Source organism: Tachyglossus aculeatus, chromosome 2 (genome assembly GCF_015852505.1).
Source record: "Tachyglossus aculeatus isolate mTacAcu1 chromosome 2, mTacAcu1.pri, whole genome shotgun sequence".
NCBI classification, from domain to species: Eukaryota; Metazoa; Chordata; class Mammalia; order Monotremata; family Tachyglossidae; genus Tachyglossus; species Tachyglossus aculeatus.
Genome location: NC_052067.1, coordinates 122,607,857 through 122,632,948, shown reverse-complemented (window position 1 = coordinate 122,632,948; position 25,092 = coordinate 122,607,857). Strand labels below are relative to the sequence as shown.

Genomic DNA, 25,092 nt, shown 5'->3' with positions numbered 1-25,092 from the left:
AAAAACCTGACATTGTAGCAGCAACAAGAAGCCACAGCTTTACATTTTCCAAAGTGCACATCCCATCTGCTTCCTGCCTATTGTAAAATGTAGATGCCTTGAATTGGACTTTGAAAATACCACAATGATGAACTCTTCTTCTGAAGCTCAGTGTAATCTAAACAGAGTCAGTTTCTAGTGAGTAAAATGTTTCAAAGCAATATAAATTTGTTCATATTTAAAGTAAGCTCAAAGTAGCTTTGCAAAAAAAAATGGAAATATTTAAACTGTAACCTCACCAAAGCTTGTACTCATAATTACAGTTAAAATACATATAGATGTGAATAATAACTGGATCAGGAATGGAGTCTGGATTTGCATCGAAAGTGTCTGTCACAGTCATCTCCCTTACCCCCTGATGTCCTGCTGCTGATCCCATTAGACAACAGACACATCATTATACAAGTTCTTCCCTTTGGTAAGGAATTGCAATACTTCATTCACAACCTGAACATGCATACAGTTGTCCTTCCTATCCATTTTGTAGGGAACACATAATACTAAAAACAGTGAAAATTTGCACTAACTAACTCCCCTGAGACACCCCTAAGGTAATGATTGTTGGGAGACTAAGTCCCCCTTATCAGGTCTATCCTGAGTCCAGTTTTTCCAAATATCAGTACATACATAACAGACCTCCCCACTTTGGAGAGACTTCAGGATCACCCTCCTGAGTTTAACTTAGCTTCCCTAAATTACAGAAATGGAACAGTTTCATCAATTACAATGGAGAAAATTATTTCCTTCCTTTTATAAACTGATCCCTTATATAAGATACCACACAAATGTCAAAGAAAATGAATTTTCATTATGAAAATGCATCTATTTTTATGTATTTTAAAAATATTTTTGATATTTGGAAATATGAGATTCTTTAAAATATACCTTAATTGCTTTTCAGAACAATTATCAATCAACGGTATTTAGTGAGTGCTTACTCTGTGTGCAGAGATCTGTACTAAGCTCTTGGGAGAATACACTAGAACAGAGTTGGTAGACATGGTCCCTGCCCAGAGAAAATCTATAGGTCTAGGGGGAAGAAAAGTTTAAAAGAGGAAATCACCATTACAGACTGAAATAATAGACAATTAAGGTAATTAACTCTCCATGAGGGTGAAACATTAACCATTTAGTTTGTCAGCTCCTCATTCCCAATGTAAAAGAAAACTAGGTGAGGCTAGTTGAGTACATGTCAGTAAAGATAAATTTATATCAAAAAAACTTGTTTCATTTTTCAGAAGTGATATGAAAAGAAACTGGGCATTAATTTTAGTTTAAAGGAAAACACTATTGTGAAATAAATTATTTGGTCTAAATCACAGCTTGTTTGCTCCTTAAGTCACAGATTTTTTTAAAAAAGCAATTTTCACACAAGTTTTAAGGCATAAGGAAGAAAGTAGGGTGAAGTGAATTTTAGAACAGTTAAGTGAAGGTAAGTGGAGTGCATTTAAATATTAAACTTGATTAAATTCATTTATTTTTTATCTGATTAAAAATTGAATATTATTACAATTACAGTAGTCAGTTATTGCAATGTTATAGAAACTGCATAGTTTTTCATAAGTAGTTTTTGTCTTTAGGCATATTCATAGCTAATATCAGTATTCATAGACTATACACTTAATGGGAATATTATTAACAGTAATATTTGTAACTAATAACTGATTGTACACAGAAATGCCAGTTAGGTGGAAAAGGGAGGAAGGGGGATTACTTCCATGGAGGAGGTGGGAATTCAGTAGGTCTTTGAAAATAGGCAGGGCAGATGTTAAGGGGGACGAAATTCCAGACAGGGAAGGACAGCATGATCAAATTGTTGGAAGTTGGAGTGTTAAGAGAGACTGTTCAGTGCCTGATAAACCTCCAATAGCTTCCTATATTTCTCCACATGAAGAAAACCCTTCTCACAACTGACTTCAAGGCAGCAGCTCCAGCAGCTCTTTCCATTTTAAATATCTCCTTTTTTTCTTCTTCTGTTACTGGTGCCTGCTCCCAACAGTCATATACAGTGGTAGCATTAGTAATAATAGTCTCAATCAATCAATCAATCATATTTATTGAGCGCTTACTGTGTGCAGAGCACTGTTCTAAGCACTCGGGAAGTACAAGTTGGCAACATATAGAGACAATCCCTACCCAACAGTGGGCTCACATTCTAGAAGGGGGAGACAGAGAACAAAACCAAACATATTAACAAAATAAAGTAAATAGAATAGATCTGTACAAGTAAAATAAATAAATAAATAGAGTAATAAATATGTACAAACATATATACAGGTGCTGTCGGGAAGGGAAGGAGGTAAGACGGTGGGGATGGAGAGGGGGAGGAGGGGGAGAGGAGTAAATAGTAGTATTTATTAAGTGCTTCATGGTGCAGAGCAACATATTGAAAGCAGGAAAAGAGTACAAAAATAGGAAATAGACATGAACCCTGTCCCTCAAAAGTCTAACAATCTACAATTATAGACTGGAAGGGAAGTGAAGACAGACACATCAGGAGCAATGAAACAATACCACAGGAGGTTTTTGGAGGGTAGAGAGATCTTTTCTGAGCAATGGTTTAGAAAGATGAAGGTCTGCCATAGTTTGTAAAATATACTGAAAGAGCAGAAAGACTGTAAATTGATAAATCTGTCTCCCCCTTCTAGACTGTGAGCCCACTGTTAGGTAGGGACTGTCTCTATATGTTGCCAACTTGTACTTCCCAAGCGCTTAGTACAGTGCTCTGCACACAGTAAGCACTCAATAAATATGATTGATTGATTGATTGGTACATAGTAAGTGCTTAACAAATCATGGTCATTATTATTATTATATAGGAGGGAGAATGGCCTATTTTGTGACCTTGGGCAAGTCATAATTTAGACTGAGCTCCATGAGGGCTGGGGATTGGGTCTGACATGATTAATTTATATCTACCACAGCACTTGGTACAGTGCTTGGCCCATAGTAAGCGCTTAACAAATACCTTCATAATAAAATAATGGAAGCAGTACGGCCTAGTGGGTAGAGCACGGGCCTGGGAATCAGAGAGATCTGGGCTCTGCCACTTGTCTGCTGAATTACCTTGGATGAACCACTTCACTTCTCAGTTCCCTCATCTGTGAAATGGGGATTGAGACTGTGAACCTCGTGGGACATGGACTGTGTCCAACCTGATTGGCTTGTATCTACCCCGGTGCTTAGAACAGTGCCTGGCACATGGCAACCATTTAACAAATAGCAGCAGCGTGGCTCAGTGGCAAGAGCCCGGGCTTTGGAGTCAGAGGTCATGGGTTCAAATCCCGGCTCCGCCAACTGTCAGCTGTGTGACTTTGGGCAAGTCACTCAACTTCTCTGTGCCTCAGTTACCTCATCTGTAAAATGGGGATTAAAACTGTGAGCCCCCCGTGGGAAAACCTGATCACCTTGTAACCTCCCAGCGCTTAGAACAGTGCTTTGCACATAGTAAGCGCTTAATAAATGCCATAATTAATTAATTAATTAATTAATTAAGAGTGGTGGTTGTTGGAGAGAAGTAATAATGGTACTTTCCCCTCTCAGAGTTGCAACCTACCAGTCTCGACTACGGGAGGGAGAGTCAGGCAGAGGCATATCCATTCCATTCTTAGCTTGGGCTAACCAGTGGAAGGCAATCTGCTACAAACCAAAACTCAACTGTGCTGGGCAGCAGCAGCATGGGAGAGGACCAAGGGCAGAGAGTCAGGTTTACTGCATGGAAGAGGCAGTGACAAACCACTTCCATATTTTTACCGAGAAAATTCTATGGATCCACTACCAGAACAATTGTAGATGGAGGTCGGGCATTCTAGGACAGGTGTATCCATGGTGCTGCTATGGGTCAGAGACGAATCGACAGCATAAGACAAGTAATGGTACTTATCAACCAACTACTCTATGCAATTCTTGGGAAAGTACAACTGATACTGCTTACTAGGGTTTTACACTGTAAAAGTTCCCTTTTACTAAATAATTATAAATGGACATAATAATTATAACAAAAAGAATCTGACTGTGTCCTTAAAGATGTATTTTAGAGGAGTATAGTTCCCCTGTTGTGAATTTCCTACCAAATATCATGACCCAATATGGAATGTGGTAAAGAAGAAACACTTTTCTATTTTAATTTTGAATTTGAAATTATTTTCTAGAAATTTATTTTCTGATCATATCTTTAGTTTCCTTTGGGCCTAAATCCATTTTTCATTTTAGCATAGATCAAGGCACAATTTGTACAATTCTGCAAAGTGCAGTTTGAACTGCAATTTTTCTTAATCTGTGCCTCAAACAGAGGGATTGTCACTTACATGATAAAGTTAGACAGAAAATTGTTCCCTAAGGCATCTGTCAAGTTTGTTTGTATTTTCTTCCTTCTGTAGATATGATCTCATATTATTTTTGTCTCCTCTACTTGTTTCCTCTGGCCTTTTTTTCCTATGCTATTTCTCATGGCTTATTTTCAGTATACAGTTTTGTGTGTGTGTTAGGAAGAATTATAAGAGAATATGTCACAAAAAGATTACCTGACCTGGCCGGGGGGCAGAAAATAGAAATTTTGGTAAATCCTGTGTCTACATCACTTTCAGTCTGCTGAAGAAAATCATCTTTCATTCCCTCTAAACTGGAGGATATATGATTCCCTGTAGCAAAATGGAGAGTTTCTTATGATAACAATGATAATAATAATAATAACAACAACAACTGCGGTATTTGTTAAGCACTTACAATGTCACTGTACTTACTGATGGGGTGGAAACTAGCAAATCATGTTGGGCAGTCCCTGTCCCAGATGGAGCTCACAATCTTAATCCCCATTTTACAGATGATATAACTGAGGCACAGAGAAGTAAAGTGACTTGCTTGATCAGTGTATAGGTTACAAAACTGTATTCTGAAAGGTCACATAGCAGACAAGTGGTGGATCCAGGATTGGAACCCAGTTCCTTCTGATTCCCAAGCCCGTGCTAGGCCATGCCACTTCTCTAACAACCTAGAGAATGGCTCAACAACCACTGACTTAGTTGACTAGTCAGACCAAATCACACAGAGTTCTTGGCTTCTTTGTGAATGCTATTTTAGGATTAATTTTTCTGTATATATTTATTTCACTTATTTTTATTAGGTTAATATCCTAGGAACTTTCTCTCTCACGGTTATTTTTCTGATTTCATGTGCACAGGTTTGCTGATCTGAAGGGACTATCTGTCATAATGGTTGATTGTAGAGAAGGTTAAAGCCGCTAGTGGAAAACTTGGATATGTTAGAAGGAGTTAGAAGGTTGAGTAGATGCATATGTAATAGGATAATTATGTAATGTTACAGGTAAAGGTTAAGGATGTTATATTATGCATCACTAATTATGAGAATGATGCCAGATTAGTCATTTTGTTTGTTTATGCACTGTTTCTGACTGTTGGGCCAGGTGAGATGATCCATTATGACATTTCCTTTGTGATTTTATTCTTTTTTTCTTTTTCCAATTGTCACGGAAGATTAACTAGTACAAATTTTTGCTCTTCTTTACAGACGTAGGGTGATGGTGATGAATGCAAAATCTTTTACTATTAGATGGTAAAAAGTATGAAGCAAGTGGCATTCTACTTTTCCCCATTTAGTCAGTCAATCATATTTATTTAGTGCTTACTGTGTGTAGAGCACTATCCTAAGCATTTGGGAGTACAATATAACAATGTAACAGAGAGATTTCTTGCCCAAAATGGGCTTACAGTCTAGAGGGGGAAATGCATGTATTGCTGATGCTGACTCTGTATTCTGTCCTTAGCTTCCTGAGAAGCGTGGCTTAGTAGAAAGAGCACGGGCTTGGGAGTCAGAGGTCATGGGTTCTAATCCCAGGTTCCACCACTTGTCAAGCTGTGTGACCTTGGGCAAGTTATTTAATTTTTCTGTGCCTCAGTTACCTCATCTGTAAAATGGGGATAAAGACTGTGAGCCCCACATGGGACAACCTGATTACCTTGTATCTACCCCAGAGCTTAGAAAATTCATTCATTCATTCACTCGTATTTATTGAGCACTTACTGTGTGCAGAGCACTGTACTAAGTGCTTGGGAAGTACAAGTTGGCAACACATAGAGACGGTCCCTACCCAGCAGCGGGCTCACAGTCTACAAGGGGGAGACAGACAACAAAACAAAACATATTAACAAAATGAAATAAATAGAATAAATATGTACAAATAAAATAAATAAATGAATAGAGTAATAAATATGTACAAACATATATACATATCTAAAGGTGCTGTGGGGAGGGGAAGGAGGTAAGGCAGGGGGGATAGGGAGGGAGAGGAGGGGGAGAGGAAGGAGCGGGCTCAGTCTGGGAAGGAGGCCACACATAGTAAATGCTTAATAAATACCAACATTATCATTACTATTATTATTAATAGGATAAAATAGCACAGTGCTAATAGTACAGGCAAGAGAAGTAAATCTTAGTTATTGCCTTAAAAAAAATTGTGCTCATCTGGTTAGCTTCCACTTGTCAGACTGCCTTTCCAAAAATCCAGAGGCCTGATGAAAATAGGCATTTTCCTGTGTGAACGTATATTTGCGTATATGAATATTTAAGAAACGTTTGGAGAAAATGTACTGTTGCATGGAAGTTTAGGATTCATTGGAATTGAGTTTTGTGTAATTTAATCTATTTCACAAGATTATACATTTGATATCTATATGCAATTGTAATGCCTTCAAATTTTATATCATACTCATTTCTATTGTCCACAGCATGTAGCATAAATCAAATTTATTTTAATAATAAACTTGTGAACTAGATACCTTTTATTCTGGTACAAGGAGACTGTGGACTTTTAGCATTTTCTTGATATGGAGCCAAAATTTTTTTCTTGTGTCTCAAGCTATATTTATCTATAGGAAGAGTAGCAATATTCCAAGCTACATTTTGCTAGCAAGCATTTAGTTACATGAACAGTTCAGTTGAGATTTGGACCATTAGCTGGCTTATCATAGCAATGAAATTTATGTCAAAATGCATAACAATGAGTTGTTAATGAATAGCAGGACTTAAGAAGACTTGTTTTCTTCTCCTGCATTTCATTGCCACATATCCTTGTCTGATCCTCTTGTCTTAACTCATCTTTACTAAATCATTTTTACCTGACATTCTCATTGTTTACATCTTCCTTTTCCTTCTCATCTCTTCCTTCCATTTCCATCTTTTTCCTGCTGCCTCCCTTTATTCTTGTATCCTTACCATTCGCCCAGCATGACTTGTGAAATGTGATCAGGAATTGGGAAATGACTGTGAATATTTCAATTAGAGATAAATGGCAGGGCTTTGGAAAGTTCCTGGAAGGTTATAAAAGGGGGAGCCTTCAGAAGTGAGACCAAAGGCACAAGTAAAATTGGAGCAAAATGGCATTTAAGGTGAGAGAGTTTAGAGAAAAACAGAGGACATGGAGTGACAGAAAAAGAAAGAGAAATACAGATGGAAATGACAGGCCCATTTACACAAACATATACATACACACACACATGCAGATCAATCAATCAATCAATCGTATTTATTGAGTGCTTACTATGTGCAGAGCACTGTACTAAGCACTTGGGAAGTATAAGTTGGCAACATATAGAGACGGTCCCTACACAACAGTGGGCTCACAGTCTAGCAGGGAGAGACAGAGAACAAAAAAAACATATTAACAAAATAAAATAAATAGAATAGATATGTACAAGTAAAATAAATAAACAAATTGAGTAATAAATACAAACAAACATATATACATATATACAAGTGCTGTGGGGAAGGGAAGGTGGTAAGGGGGGATGGGGAGGGGGAGGAGCGGGAGAGGAAGGAGGGGGCTCAGTCTGGGAAGGCCTCCTGGAGGAGGTGAGCTCTCAGTAGGGCCTTCAGCTCTCTGTAGGGCTTTGCAAATAAGTATTTCTTGAAAAGCAGTGTGCCCTAGTAGATAGAGCATAGGTCAGGGTGTTAGAATAATAATAATAATGGCATTTATTAAGTGCTTACTATGTGCAAAGCACTGTTCTAAGCGCTGGGGAGGTTGCGAGGTGATTACGTTGTCCCACGGGGGACTCACAGTCTTAATCCCCATTTTACAGATGAGATAACTGAGGCACAGAGAAGTTAAGCGACTTGCCCAAAGTCACACAGCTGACAAGTGGCAGAGTAGGGATTCGAGCCTATGACCTCTGACTCCAAAGCCCATGCTCTTTCCACTGAGCCATACTGCTTCTCTAGAAGGACCTGTATTTTAATCCTGCCTCTGCCACTTGCCTGCTGTTTGACTCAGGCAAATCACTTCACTTCTCTGTACCTCGGTTATCTCATCTGTAAAATGGAGATTAAGAGTGTGATCCCCATGCGGAACATGGACCAGGTCCAACTTTATTACCTTGTATCTACCTCAGGGCTTAATACAGTTCCTAGCACTTAATGCCCTAAAAAAGATAAGAAACATGAGGCACAAAGAAGTTAAGTGACTTGCCCAAGGTCCTACAGCAGGCAATTGGTGGAGCTGGGATTCGAACAAGTCCTATAATGGGTCTTGAATCTATGGCATAAATCATTATACTGACACCTTCTTACCTTCCCTGAATAGCTCTCACTAAAGCTTCTGTTATGTTTAGAAGCAGCGTTAGGTTTCAGCAGCGCAGATATTTTCCCTAACTTAAAATATGTAAAGGGCTATAAAACAACCCCTCTTTACTCACTCTCTGTGCTTCTCTCAGCTTTCTATTCAGCTTTTCACATACTAATTTTTGCTCCTCAAATTGTAAATTCCCTTCTTCACCTTTTTCAGTCCTTTTAAGTCCCTTATCATTAATCTTTTGATGCCTGTCTACTTGTTTTGTTTTATTGTCTGACACCTGCTTCTAGACTGTGAGCCCATTGTTGGGTATGGATTGTCTCTATCTGTTGCCGAATTGTACTTTCCAAGTGCTTAATACAGTGCTCTGCACACAGTAAGCACTCAATAAATATGATTTAATTAATTAATTAATCATTTCTTTTTATATTGTGCTCTGGTAGGCAATGTCACCTAGTGGGAGGACCACAGGTCTCAGAGTCAGGGGATCTGGGTTCTTCTAATACAGGAACTGCCAGTTTCCTGATGTGTGACCTTGGACAAGTCATTTACCTTCTCCATGTTTCAGTTACTGCATCTGTAAAGCAAGAATCAAAACTTTGTTCTCTCTTCCCCTTAGACGGTGGGCCTCATGTCTTGTCATCTATTCTGCATTCAGTACAATGTTTTTCATATAAGTAACTCTTAAGAAATACCACAATTAGTTATTATTCGAGATCTCACACATTTGCTTTCTTTCCTCTTCTCTCTCAAACTTGTTTCCAGTTGCTCTGTTCAAATCTCATTGTTACAGATTTTCTTGACTTCACCTATTCTTTGAAAAACAGTTGAATATCATCACTATTATTCTATTTCCTTTAATTTCATCAGAGTGCCCTTGAAATATTGAAACACTTTTTTTTACATTCCTACTATCCTTGTTACCCCTCTATTATCCCTCCCCAACCTCTTAGACATTTACTGATGATTCAACTTTATGTCTCATGGAAATTAATCTAGAAGACCATGTCTCCGTTGCTGACAACAAAATAATCCACATAAGGACTATGTAGTATAATAACCCACATCCTTAGGATATTGGTTTTTATACTATTACTGCTATTAATAGTAATTGTAATGATAGTAATAGAAGTAATTGTTGCAGTTTAGGTTGCAACAGTAACAGGTTAGAATTGATTAACAAGAGTGATGTTTGGCAGCAGGCAGACAACTGGAGGTGGGCAAGGCATGTTTGAGCCCAAACCCATCCCATCTCTTTGCAGCTCTCACCTCCATGTGCACCTCCAGCTTCTTGTGTTTGTTCTTACTCTTCCAGCTTGTGGAATTGCTTTTATTTCAGAGGAGTAGACATAAAAACTGGGATTTGGTTTTGTAAATATGGCCTCCATAATGACTAAGTAAACGCCCTGCGTATTTTCTCAAAACTTGAGGGTAGTTATCTGGGGCAGTTTCTTTATCCCTGAGTTGCCTAATGGAAAGAGCACAGGCCTAAGAGAGAACATTGGTTATAATCCCAATTCTGTCATTTCCCTGCTCTGTGACTTTGTGCAAGTCACTTATCTTCACTCTGCCCAAGCTTTCTCATCTGTAAAATGGGGATTAATAGCTGTCCTCCCTCCTATTCAGACTTTGAGACCCATGTGCGACAAGTGACTGTGTTCCATCTATACAGACTGTGTCTATCCCAGAGTTTAGTACAGTAATTCAGGGCCTGACATATTGTTAATGTTAACAAATACCATAATTATTATGTACCTTGTATATAATACGAGGAGCTATGTGAAAAAGGAGGGAAGAAAACAGAAAGGCCTTTCTGACTCCCTTTTACACTTAGTACTTAATAATGACATGGAATTCAAGCTTGAAATTGAAAAGTTGATAGACTTTGAGAAGCCACTATAGAAGGTGACTAAGGGGCCCTTGTGAGAGTGGAACTTCAAGTAAACATCCAGTCACGATTGCCTAAAACTGGCTAAAACCCGAACATTATCACAGATTTCCATACCTCACATCACTTGTGCACCTATCTTTACATGCTATATCCTCTCCCTTACCTGAAATTTATTTTAATGTTTGTCTCCCCCACTAGATTGTAACCTCCTTGAAGGTAGGGAACTCCTAGCCATTGCTCCCAACCAGGCTGACAGAAAATGGACTCAGGAGGAAATCCCCTTGGAAATTTTTCCTGTTGAGCACCTTCTGAGGACAGAAACTTAACAGGACAGTTGTTCTCTTTCTGGCCTTGTAAATCTGCTTCTCGGAGGATAAAAATATTTGCATTCGGTTGCCAGACAGCATGGAAACAGCTGACATATAATTTCATCTGTCAATGTATGTAAAGACGATCCGATTTAGGAAATTCTGAGGCCTTGTGGTTGTGCTGGGGAGAGCCAGGAAACCAGCAGTTCTCCCTGAGTCTTCCGTGAGTGGGTTGTTCAGAAGCATCATGGGCTACTGGAAAGAGCAGGGGCCTAGCGGTCAAAATGCCTGGGTTTAAATCTATTTCCACAACTTGTTTCCTCTGTGATCTTGGCCAAGTTGCTTCTCGGGCCTCAGTTACCTCATCTGTAAATTGGGATTAAGGGTGTGAGCCTCATGAAGGACAGGATCTGGGTCCAACCAGCTTATCCTGTATCTACCCCAGTGCCAAGAACAGTACTTGGCACATTGTAAGTGCTTAACAAGTACAATTATCATTATTATTATTAGGGACCATATTTCCCAATTTTATTGTACTTTCCTAGCACTTTAATACAGTCTTCTGTATATAGTAAGTACTCAATAAAGGACACTTACTGATTGTTTGATTGACATCACATTGTCTCCAAGGTAAACACAGTAGATGTCCATTAAGACCAGTTTCTCTTGAATTTTGGCAGGAAGAGTGCAAATCCATGTCCTCATTTTTAAGAAGGCATTAAATCAAAGTCTCCAAGCATACCTAAGCAAAACACTAGCAAATTCTTGATGTTATCTATTGGGACTATCCTTCCCCAAAAGAAACTCCCTTCATTTTTCAGGGATATTTTTAAATCATTTAATCCAAATTCTAATAAATCAAGCACCCCAGTAGAATATTTGTTATGTAATTATGTGTAAGATCTTTTTACTCCATCATAAGAAATTCAATGATTTTAAAATTGAATAGATACCATATAAATATGAAAATAAATAGTTCTGTTTATTTTGTCAAGTACCTTCTTAGCAGTTTAAAAGAAGCAATTTGGAATAACAGCATTCAGCCTTTTCCTTCAGAAGCAGAATTTAATATTCTCATCTTGATTCATAGCGATTTAGGTACTAATCCTCGTGAATCAAGATTATAAAATACCTTTAGTTGTGCCTGATGACTTTCACTGAGCAATAATTATTATTCAGCAAAAGGTTTTTCTGTCTACTTGGAGATTTCTTTCAATACAAGGGTGAATTAAAATTTGTATTTGAAACCAAAATTAAAAGCAAAAACTTTTAGTGTCACAATATAACAATAAACCTTCATCTTTGAACTTGGAAATTAAGGGAGTAAGAACTGCTTTTACTTTTTCCAGTCAGACAGGACAAAGATAGCATGGGCTAGTAGGAAAGGTACAATCAATCAATCAGCCAATTAATAGTAATTAAGGAACACTTAAAATACAGTGGAGTTGGTACACTAGTTCCTTGCCCATAAGGGGTTTGAATTCTAGAAGGAACTTACACTCTAGGAATTTGGAGACATAACCTTTAGGCCCAGCTCCACTTATCCTATAGTGTGACTTGACAAAGGCACTTTATCTTGCTGTACTTCAGTTTTCCCATCTGAAAAATGGTATTTAATAATGATATCCATCTCAGAGTTCATTTAAGGATGAAATTCAATAAATTGATGCAAAAGTAGTATAAAAAGTAAAGTTAGATTGCTATTGAATTTATTAAATGTCAATATGTGCTATGTTCAGGCATTTGATACAATTAATTGACCAGAATTCTGGAAATTGCCAAGCAAATTTGACTGTCCTAAGACATTCAACAAGATTCTTACCTTATTTAATTGTGTGATGGTGGATTTATATGGTAGGTCTGTTCATGTTCAACACAGTCTATGTCACCATTGTTGAGGATGCAGTGAGTGGTCTGGCATCAGAATATACTTATATTCTACTGGGAAACAGGTTAAAAACGAAGTAGCCCTGACTTGTTCCCTTTGTTCATTCCCCCTCCCAGCCCCACAGCACCTATGTATAGATCTGTAATCTTATTTATTTTTATCAATATCTGTCTCCCCCTCTAGAGTGTAAGCTCACTGCGGGCAGAGAATGTGTTGGTTATATTGTTATATTGAACTCAATGCACACAGTAAGTGTTCAATAAGTGATTAATTGGCCGACTGACTTGTCTAGCAGACAGTGGTTCAGGAAACTAAATGTAGCTTAGTACTTAGAGTGTAGTTCCTAAATTCTAGAACCATGTACACTAAAAGACATGCAGTCGTATTGTCTTGTACCTGCAGTACAGTACTATAACCTGACCTGAATTCTGAAAGAAATCAAAGTTATTCAAAAGCCCTCATGAATGAAGGTTTTCATTGCCAACAGTGACTGAAAGCAGTCATCAAATTTGGCTTCCTCAACAGTTTTCTGTACAATTATAAAAGACTGTTGAAGATACAGAAAATAGAATCAAGGAACACAACACTACCTTGGGACAAGTGCAGAAGAAAGTGGGGTGACAATTGGGTATCAAGCTGCAGCTCAAGTTGATGGCCTACAAGAATATTGTAGTGTACAATTTTCTGTGTGACTATGAAATCCAGACCTGTACAGAAAACACTTCCAGTATTTTTTATCAGCATCATCTATGAACCTCCAAGTCTCCTATCCCTCCACCATACATTCTCTGACACCACCACTGGCTCTTTCCCTATCTTACCCTGATCTGCTCTAGCCTACTGATTTTGCGGCTACTGTGTCAAAGGACTGCCTGCCATCAAAGGGATTGATGGGGCAATAGAAGGGAAAGTAAGAGCCACCATGTTGGAGCCACTAGAACAGATTTAGGTTTAGAACAGAAATGGAAAGTAAATGAAAGATACAGGTTAGCTTGAGAGACACCAGGCAACCAGTGACATTGGGGAGGATTGGAATAGGAGAAATGATGCAGCAGTAATTCTCTGTTGAATTCACTACAGCACAGAACCAACCACTATGGGAAGCAGCTGTTATAGTGGCTAGAGCACAAACCTGGGAGTCATAAGGTCATGGGCTTTAATCCTGGCTCCTCCACTTGTCTGCTGGGTGACCTTCATCAAGTCACTTAACTTTGTTCCTCAGTTACCTCATCTGTAAAATGGGAATTGAGAATGTGAGGCCCACATGGGACAAGGACTGTGTCCAACCCAATTTGCTTGTATCTACCCCAGTGCTTAGTACAGTGCTTGACACATAGTAAACACTTCACAAATACCAGAATTATTATTCTTATTACTAAGTGATTGATGCCTAGCTAATGTGGAACCAAGTCCACTTCAAAATCATTTTTAAGTGTTTATTGTGTCCAGATAATCACACTAGGCACGTGGGTAACATGTTAACATAGATGTCATGCTTTCTTCAAACTGTTTACAATCTAATGGGTGGATTATTTAAAAGGGATTAATTAAATAAATGATTGCTAAAAGTAAGTTGATATAAGCAATATACAAATAATAATTATATTTTTATGGCATTTGTTAAGCATTTACTATGTACCATGCATTGCAAGAAGCACTGGGGTAGATATAAGCTAATCGTTTTGGAAACAGTTCACGTCCAACATGGGGCTCACAGTCTTAATCCCCATTTTATTGAGATAACTGAGGCACAGAGCAGTCAAATGACCTGCCCAAGATCATACAGCAGACAAGTGGCAGAGGTGGGATTAGGACCTTGATTCTTCTGACTCGCAGGCCCTTACTCAATGCACTAGTTCAAGTTAGCGTTTGTTAAGCATTTTCTATGTAACAAGCCCTTTTCTAAGTGCTGGGATCGATATAAGCTAATCAAGTTGGATACATTCCCTGTCTGACATGGGGCTCAGAGTCTGTGAGAATAAATGTATGATGAATAAGTAAATTAAATATATGAGTGCTGAGGTGATTGATAGTACAGTGAGACTGGGAAGTTGTGAATATCATTATGGTATTTCTTAAGCAGTTATTATGTGTCAAGAACCATACTTCTCGTTGGGATCGATACAAGTTAATCAGTCCCTGTCCCATATGGGGCTCCTGCCTAAGTAGGAGAGACAATAAGTATTGAATCCCCATTTTACATATGAGAGAACTGAGGCACAGACAAGTTAAGTGACTTTCCCAAAGTCACATAAGAAAGCAACTGGCTGAGTTGGGGATTGGGATCCAAGTCCTCTGACTTCCAGATCTGTGCTTTTTCCTCTAAGCCATGCTGCTTCTTATTAATCTTGAGATGCCTTCTGGAGCAGGTACATATTTAGTGGACTATGAAGAAGAAAGACATGTGGTTTCCAATGCAGGGACCCCCGGCCCACATCCTCCCCCTGGTCTGGAAGGCCCTCCCTCTGCACAACCGCCAAGCAAGCTCTCTTCCTCCCTTCAAAGCCCTACTGAGAGCTCACCTCCTCCAGGAGGCCTTCCCAGACTGAGCCCCCTCCTTCCTCTCCTCCTCCTCCCCCTCCCCATCCCCCCGCCTTACCTCCTTCCCCTCCCCACAGCACCTGTATATATGTATATATGTTTGTACATATTTATTATTCTATTTATTTATTTAACTTGTACATATTTATTCTATTTATTTTATTTGGTTTATATGTTTTGTTTAGTTGTCTGTCTCCCCCTTCTAGACTGTGAGCCAGCTGTTGGGTAGGGACCATCTCTATATGTTGCAAACCTGTACTTCCCTGTATACAAACCTGTATGTTTGTACATATTTTTTTTTACTCTATTTATTTATTTATTTTATTTGTACATATCTATTCTATTTATTTTATTTTGTTAGTATGTTTGGTTTTGTTCTCTGTCTCCCCCTTTTAGAAAGTGAGCCCACTGTTGGGTAGGGACTGTCTCTATATGTTGCCAATTTGTACTTCCCAAGCGCTTAGTACAGTGCTCTGCACATAGTAAGCGCTCAATAAATACGATTGATGATGATGATGATGATATAGAGACAGTCCCTACTAAACAGTGGGCTCACAGTAGCCGAAGCTATTTCTCTGCCCTTATTGACACCCATGCCCATTGTCCTCTCTAGTTGTTCCAGGCATTTAACTCCTTCCTCAGGCCTCCTCTTTCCGCACCTCCCCCATCACCTGTCCCCAGTGATATGGTCACTTACTTCATCACCAAAATTGACACTATGAGGCATGATCTCCCAAAAAAATCTTCCTGCCCCTCTCCAGTCCCTCCCCTCTCCTGCTTCTTTGTCAACTCTTCCATCTTTTCCAGCACTATCTCCAGAGGAAATATGCCTTATCTCAAAATCAGCACCCTCCACCTGTGCATCTGACCCCATTCCCTTACATTTCATCAAAACACTTGCCCCTTCCCTTCTTCCCCTCCCTAACTGCCATCTTCAACTATTCACTCTCCAGTGGATTCTTCTCCATTGCTTTTAAACATGCCCATATCTCCCCTATCCTAAAAAAAAATCCTCCCTTGACCACACAGGTACTTACAGTTATCGCTCTATCTCCCTCCTACCATTTCTCTCCAAAATCTTTGAGCAAGCTGCCTACACCTACTGCCTCATGTTCCTGTCCTCCAATTCTCTCCTTGATCTCCTCCAATCTGGCTTCTGTCCTCTTCACTCCATAGAAACCACCATTTCAAAGATCACCAAAGATGTCTTCCTCACCAAATCCAATGGCCTCTACTCCATCCTAATCCTATTCAACCTCTCAGCTGCCTTTGGCACTGTCTACTACTCCCTTCTCCTGGAAGCATTAACCAGACTTAGTTTCACTGACATTGTCCTCTACTGGTTCTCTTCTTATTTCTCTAGTTATCATTCTCAGTCTCTTTCACGGGCTCCTCCTCTGCTTCCCATCCCCTAACTGAGGGTGTTCCTCAACGTTCAGTTTTGGGGCCCCTTCTTTTCTCCATATGCACCCACTCCCTTGGAAAACTCATTCGCTTACTCGGCTTTAACTATCACTTCTATGCTGATGACATCCAAATCTACATCTCCGGCCCTGATTTCTCTCCCTCTTTGCAGTCTCACATTCCCTCCTGCCTTCAAGACATCTCTACTTAGATGTCCTCCTGTCACTTCAAAGTTAAAATGCCTAAAACTGAACTTCTTATCTTCCTACCCAAACCTTTTCCTCCCACTTACTTTCCCATCGCTGTTGATGGCACCACCATCCTTCCTGTCTCACAATTCTGTAATCTTGGTTGGCATTATCCTTGACTCCTCTCTGTCTCGTTCTACCCACATATTCAGACCATCATTAAATCCTACCAGTTCTACCTTGACAACATCACCAAAATCTTCCCCTTCCTCTCTGTCCAAATGACCACCGCATTAATGCAAGCACTTATCCTAGCCCACCTTGATTATTGTATCAGCCTCCTTGCTGACCTCCCTGCCTCCTGTCTCTCTCCACTCCAGTCCATACTCCATTCTGCTGCCCAAATCATTTTCTTTCACAAATGTCCAGACCATGTTTCCCCACTCATCGAGAAACTCCAGTAGTTGTCCATCCACCTCCACATTAAACAAACCTCCTCACCATTGGCTTTAAAGCACTTAATTATCTTGCTCCTCATACCTCACCTTGCTACTCTCCTACTCAACCCATGGAACACATTTTTCCTCTAATGCTCACCTTCTCACTGTACATTGCTGCTCTGCTCCTCACTGCTCTGGCCTGGAATATCCTCCATCCTTATAGCAGACAGATAATTGCTCTCTCCTACTTCAAAACCTTATTGAAGGCACATCTCCTCCAAGAAGCCTTCCCTGACTAAGCTCTCCTCTTTTCCTGCTCCCTTCTGCACCACTCTTACTTGCTCCTTCATTCATCCTCCCTTCCAACCCCATAGCACATATGTATATATCTGTAATTTATTTATTTATTTACCTATCTATTCATTTACTTATATTAATGCCCATCTCCCCCTCTAGACTGTGAGCTCCTTGTGGGCAGGAATGAGTCTGTTGATATACTGTACTCTCCTAAGTGCTTCGTACAGTGCTTTCCACATGTTAAATGCTCAATAGTATGATTGAAACAATGCAGTTTTAAAGGACTGGTTGGATTGAAGACCATTTCAACTGTTAACCATTGGGCTTTAAGTCACTCAATCCCTTTACCCTCGCCTATCTTATCTCCATTTTTTTTTTAGTCAGGACCTATACAGAATGTCAGTTCCTATAAATTGATTTTCCCCCTTTAGCCAGGTCTATTTAAGTGGAGCCACTAATTTGTTTTCTCTCAATACTGCGAATAATTCAATATTTGATGTATGAGGGATTCTCATTTTCTTTCTGATAGTTTAATTTGATTCCAAAGAGAACCTCTGATTTGTCTTTGGGTGAGACAAAGCATTGTTACTGATTTTAACACATTATTACTATGTATAAATGGATAAATATTCCGGAGTGTGTCCAAGTTTTTTATCCCCTTAGCACATAAAAGTGAAATAGGTGGAATAAGAAGGCCTCCCATAAAGTTTCAGTCAAATCCTATGGATTCTTGGAAAATCTAAAGATTATATTATTCATATTTGGAGTTATTTCCAGGATGTCCTTAATTTGAATTTAACAAAAGTTCAGCTCAGAATCATGGGATGTTTAGACAATCAGTAAACACTTGCAAAAGCATAACTGCTTCAGTGCCAAAAGGCTTGGCAACTCAAATCACCAAATGCTCAGACTTAAACATGTTTGAATAGGTTAATCTCAATATATTAAATAGAATATGGGAAACTAATAACCAAGGGATTGGATAAAAAGAGAAACATGCATTTCAGAATTTAAAATATGACTATTGCTGTAATATTGAAAATAGACATGCATTTTTAATTGTTTTACTTCTACTGCTACTATGACTAATAAGTGCTTAATGAATGCCCTTACCACTAATAATTATGGCATTGTTAAGTGCTATACAGTCCCTGTTCTACACAAGGTTTACACTCTAAGGGAGATATATAATACGTTATCCTATGCATTATTCCTCTTGGCATCCATTTTCATGGCAGCATAATAAACTGGGCATATGGCTAAACCCCGAAGAACTCAAGCCGTACCATTAGGGCAGAAAATAAAATGGCAATCAAGAACCTAGCCCACATCAAAGGAAACTAATTTAGCCCCAAAGGCTTTTGCTACACACTTTCAACTGCCATACTACCTGTGAGATCGTTCATTTTGCTTCAACACTGCTTTTCCTCCTTTGCTTTGTGGGATAACTGACAGATATAAATATCAAAGGAAAAAGACTGAGACCTTGGTAGGGACTCCTGCCTAACTTCATTCATATCACGCCTTCTCTTCCCTCACCTGAGAGCCACTTGAAGCTTCATGAATCCTTAAAATGACTTCTGCTTAGGAAAACTTTAAGTGAGTAAAGACATTGACTACTAAAACATTAAAATCAATTTACTTTTATATAAGTATATTTTTCCATAAGGAGGGGACCAGTGGATCGTAATTCTGTCACATCAATGGCATTAGAGAAGCAGCATAGCATAGTGGCTAGTACGCGGGCCTGGGATTCACGGGTTATAATCCTGGTTCCCCCACTTGCCTGCTGTGTGACCTTGGGAAAGTCACTTCACTTCCCTGGACCTAAATTACCTTACCTGTTAAATGGGGAGTGAGACTGTGAGCCCCATGTGGAACAGGGATTGTATCCAACCTAATTTGCTTGCATTCACCCCAGTGCTTAGAATAGTGCCTGGTACAAAGTAAGGGCTTAACAAATACCATGATTATTATTATTATTAATTATTATTATTATCATTATTATTTGAAATGTCTGCTACAGGATTTATTTGTTAAGAACTTAAAATATTTCCTCACTACTGGGCTATTTTTACCTTTATGTGAATATTTGTATCCCTTATGAGTGACAACATAATGATAAGTTGTTAGTAGTTTCGCTGAAAACATTGTCAGGCAGAGGTAACTTTTGCTTTTCGGAAGGAAATTGAAGTTGAATGGAATTTCAAGTCTTGCAGGCATATCAAAATCTCCTATAATAGTGCTGATGATAAAATGTTTCCTAGTTCTTCAGTAGCAAGCCCTTTATTAAAGCTCAATCAAAATTTCCTGATAAAAAAGCATATTTGACACATTAATGTGGCTCCTATAAGACTGGGAAGACGGTTTGAGAGACAGCATGGCCTGGGGGGGAAAACATGAGATGGAAAATCTAGAGATTTGGTTCTTATTGAAGTTCTGTCACTTGTCTGCCACAAAAGAGGTCACCTACCTTCTCTGTGTTTCATTCCTTTCATCAGTAACAACAGGGATAAGATAATTGTTCTTCCAAGCCATAGATAGGTCATGAGCTGTGTCTGATATGTTCAGTTCATGTTTATTCCAGCTCTTCATGTAGTATTTGGCACACATTATTAACTATTATCATAGTTATAGACCATTTGATTTTAGTGATGAGTTTGAAAAGTCACTTTCAGGGACTATGTATTTGATCACTGACTCCTTGTGTTTTAGTAATACTTTATTGAATTTCTTGCTCTGTATTTTAGGTTGTACTCAGTCGGTGGTCGGGATGGAAGTTCCTGTTTGAGTTCAATGGAGTACTATGACCCTCACACAAACAAGTGGAACATGTGTGCCCCTATGTGTAAGAGAAGAGGAGGTGTTGGAGTAGCCACCTGTGATGGTTTTCTTTACGCGGTAGGAGGACATGATGCTCCTGCTTCCAATCACTGTTCTCGGCTGTTAGACTATGTTGAGAGGTATGGATTTTAAAATGTATACCTATGGGACTCCTAGATTTTATCTTCTCCTGGCAAAATATGCTGGAGGGGTGAGAAATGATCAATCTTGGATAATTTAGGGCATGAAAATTGCCCTTTTCCTCCAAATTAATCTGCCCCATGAACCGGGAGTGAAAGGACTTTTGATTCAATATCCAAACCTGCAGTTTGTGCATGCCCACTCTTGAGTAATTTGGGTGTGTTTACATATGGATTCATGTCCATGCATGCTTGTGCGTGTGTGTGTGTGTGTGTGTGTGTGTGTGTGTGTGTTTCACATATACACAGTGGCGTTCACTAGTGTTAAGGGTTCAGAATAGTTCTGTGTCTACAGACTCCAGACCTCTTCCTCCAGTGTCAGTACTTGGAAAACAAAAAAAAATGAGGTCAAAGCATTATTCTTTTGGATGTGCTGGCACCCTGCAGAGCCCCTAATTTACCTTCTGCAAGGAATTTAGAACCCAGATACACTGACTCTGAGGTCCATGCTCTTTCCACTTAGCCACACTGCTTCTCATAATGTTCCATTGTGGATTTCTTCAGTAGATTTGAATAGTTTAATTGTTTTTTTAAAGCTAAGGCTTGGCTGTGAAGATTACTTCCTTGAATGTGGGGATTAAGATTATGTCTCCTCATTCTGGTTAATCTTATGTGTTTATGAGAGTCATTTTGGTCCTGCAAATCAGTACAATGGAAATGTTAAAGAGAAAGAACAGGTAGTATGTAGAAACACACTGACTATAGCAGTTAAATTTCATGGGCTAGTCAAAAATAACACAGGGTTGTGAATTTGTGAGGAAGTGTGGATGGTGATGTTAACAGTATATTATTGAAAAGAAAATGAAAGATGAGTTCAGCTATTCACAAATTGATTTTAAGATATTGATGGGACAGTCAGGTAGAGATGTCCTTGAGATAGGAGGAATTTCAAGACAATAAAGTGGATGAGTTGTCGAGGCCAAAGATTTAGGTATTATCCAACAGTAGTAGCTAAAACCATATAAATGGATGTGCTCCTTACATAAGTCAATTTTTTATACTTATATCACTTTCCCTATAAATATCTAGCCCAGAATGAGTGCCAAACGGGATTTCAGGGCTTATTTCTTGCAATTAAAAACCATCACTTTTGGGGCTTATTGATCGATAGCCTCATATTTTCACAGAAATCTCTAAAAAAGTAGGGTTAAATTTATAGTTTCTCCTGAGTTCAAATTTTATTGAGATCCTACCAAATATGCATTTACCACTACAGTAAAAATTTAAACTTTCAAAACTAATGTTTTTTTCCTTTAAAATCTCTAATGATTTTTCTGACAAGATATTGAAACCAATCAATCAAAAAAAGGGATTTATCTAGCCCTTACTATATACAGAACACTGTACTAAGCACCCTGGTAAGTACAGTATAACAGAGTTGGTAGACATATTCCCAGCTCACAATGTGATGATGTTTAATGACTGAAAATTGAAAGTCAAACCAGAAAAAGGTAAGTGACTTTTTCAGTCAGTCCAACTTTTCTTCTAAGACCCCGGGATGCCTCTAGCTGTTATACTTTTTTAACAACTTACTTTAGCGATCGCGTGTTACATCTTCCACTGCCTGAAGGCCATAAACTTTAATAGAGCCTTGGATGCAGTATTCTTGTAACTGCAGTCATCTAGATGAATAGCTGAAAATGCAGGAAAACCAAATACAAAAGACACATATGCTTGCCAAGATTTTTCAAAAGAGTGATTGAAGTAGAGGGTTAGTAGTTTTAGTATGTCTCTGGGCAAGATTTTTTCCTTATTAATATGCTTAAATCAGTACTTCATCTGGGCATCACATGAGGTATACCGTGAGAGTGTGTGTAGGTGTGTATGTGAAAGCTGTATATAACTAAAAGATAATCTACAAAAGCCAGGCCTATCTACAGCAGTTAGAAGTGGAGTGACTTTCTTTGTACAAAATCTTAAGTATATTGCCAAGGTGGAAAACAAAAATGGTGCTAAACCTTTAGTTTAATCTTTATAGGCCAGCCCTTAAAGGCCCTTAATGTGGGAGGGATAGTTGGCATATGTTGGCCGTACCTGTCAGCCAATTAACCAATGTCATTTTCTAAGTACTTACTTTGTGCATGGCACTGTACTCAGTGCTTGGAAGAGTACAAATAGAGCTGGTAGAAACTCTCTCTCTCTACAAGGGGCTTACAGTCTAGAGTGGGAGATAAATATTGAAATAAATTAAGGGTATGTATACTGAAGATGGGGTTACTGTCCTGAGGTGATTTAAAGTTACAGATACAGATACATGGGCAACATAGAGGGACGAGGAAGAAGGGAAATGAGAGGTCAGTCAGGGAAGAGGATATAGGATCCCAATAAGCTTTTAAAGGTTAGGAAGAGTGGTAGTCTGTCATATATGAAGGGCAGATGGGGTGGTGGAGGAGTTCCAGACCAGAGGAAGGATGTGGATAAGGTAATGGGAGAGAGATGGACAAGATCAAAGTACAGTGAATAGGTTGGTGCTGAAGTAGTGTGAAGCATGCTAGTTGGGTTGTAACAATACCTCCTATACAATTTACTTTCACAAATCATACTTCTTGGCTCATGATCACTTATACATCATTTCCCCTTAAAGAAGCTCATTGTAAGCACTTAGTACAGTGCTCTGCACGCAGTAAGTGCTCAATATGATTGAAAGAATCATCCCTGACATGATAGTAATTTCAATGCTGTATTGGTGAGAATCAGAAGCTCTGTCAGTTCTGTTCCAAATTATCTAAAACAATGACCTTTGCTAACTACTGAAAATAATTATTAGAGTAGGTTTGTCTCCTAAATGTGGAATTTAAACTCCTTAATCAGGCCATGGCCCACTTACTATGACTGTATTGAGTAGTACTAGCAAATAAAATTATTTAACCTCATGAGCTTTTTCATTGCATCTAACAACTGTTTTTGAGGCATTTTATCAATGTTTCCAATGTTGTTTTCCCCATGAATAAATGTTTATTTCATAAAAACCTCTTTCAAAATGTAAAAAAGAATGTTGCTGAATTGGGGTGATCTATTAGATAAAGACAAAGGATAGTTTGTCTGAGACTTATTCCTGCAACTGTTAGAGAGAACAGCAGAAAATATTTGCAAATGGGACTTGGTGGACTAATTTAAAGTTGTTAGTTTATAAACTTAATATTCTACTCTTTACATTCACAATTTCCACCCCTCAAACTTTAGTCCACAGAGATAAATTGCACCCTCTTTATATTTGTTGTCTTGAGGAATTCCTTATTTATACAGTAGTGTGACCTTTTCCACGGCCTCTGATCTATTTCAATTTCCTGGGAATTAACTAATGAAAAAGAGAGTAAGTGCTACTGAAAGTTGAAGAAAAGTAGAAAAGCCAAGAGACCTTGGGCTCTTTGGGAGATATCTGTCTACAAACCAAAGATTAAGAAAAGAAAATAAAGCCTGTTCTTAATATCATTCAAACAATACAATTTTAATGATTTCCCCTATGAGATGAAAGTGATGCTATTCACTATGAACAATATGGACCTCTCACAGACTTGTAATTGGCAACAGAAGTCCTTTCTAAATTAATCACAATAGTATGAGTATATTTGAGAAACAACATGTGTATGTATGTATGTACACATGCATGTGTGTATTGTTTATCTGTGCATTGTTTATCTGTGTATTGTTTATCTATGTATTTGTGTGTATTTATGAACAAACTTACTTTGATACAATGCTAGTCTCCTATAGTGTTTCTAAATTGTCATTCTGTCTCAGCTTGACAATACATTGATGTCAACTTCATGGTGAGAGCTTTCTTTTTGGCACTAACTCTTTTTACAACTTTGTTTCCCCAAAACTCCCTTGCACTCTCTTCAATCAATACATCAATCAATCATTTTCATTGAGTCCTTACTGTGTGCTGAGCACTGTATTAAGATTTTGGGAGAGTACGATATAGCAATGTAACAGAGTTGGTAGAAACATTCCCTGCAAAACCCCACACCTTTAAATCTGCTCCCATATCACCCTGGTTCCCAGGGGCCACCCACTTTATACTATGGGCTAGAAATATATCTTTCTTGCCTGAGGCTTTTAACACAGTAGTAGTAGTAGAAATGATATTTACTGAAGGATCACTGGGTGTGTTGGGAAAATACAACAGAATCACTAGACATTTTTCCTATCTATTATAACAGAACATTCATTCATGCATTCAATCATATTTATTGAGCACTTACTGTGTACAGAGAACTGTACTAAGTGCTTGGGAGAGTACAATACAACAATAAATAGACACAGTCCCTGCCCACAATGAGTTTACAGACTAGAGCAGGGGAGACAGACATTACTATAAATAAATAAATTACATATATGTACATAAGTGCCATGGGGCTGGGAGAGGAGATGAACAAAGGAATAAAGTTATGCATTCTAATCATGGAGAAGGAGATACAAAAGCAGGTATAGATAAATAAATGTGTAGGTACTAGACAGTAACATTGGCGTTGTCCCTAATAATCTC

The 25,092-nt window shown here is 38.6% G+C and overlaps 1 protein-coding gene across 1 annotated transcript in view; it reads left to right on the top strand.

Annotated features, from left to right (window-relative positions):
- The window catches only part of KLHL1 (kelch like family member 1), a 277,918-nt gene that overhangs the window by 240,898 nt on the left and 11,928 nt on the right, over positions 1-25,092 (top strand). Inside the window, 1 exon segment of the mRNA XM_038772560.1 lies at positions 20,331-20,543. Within this exon segment, the coding sequence (XP_038628488.1) occupies positions 20,331-20,543 (213 nt within the window).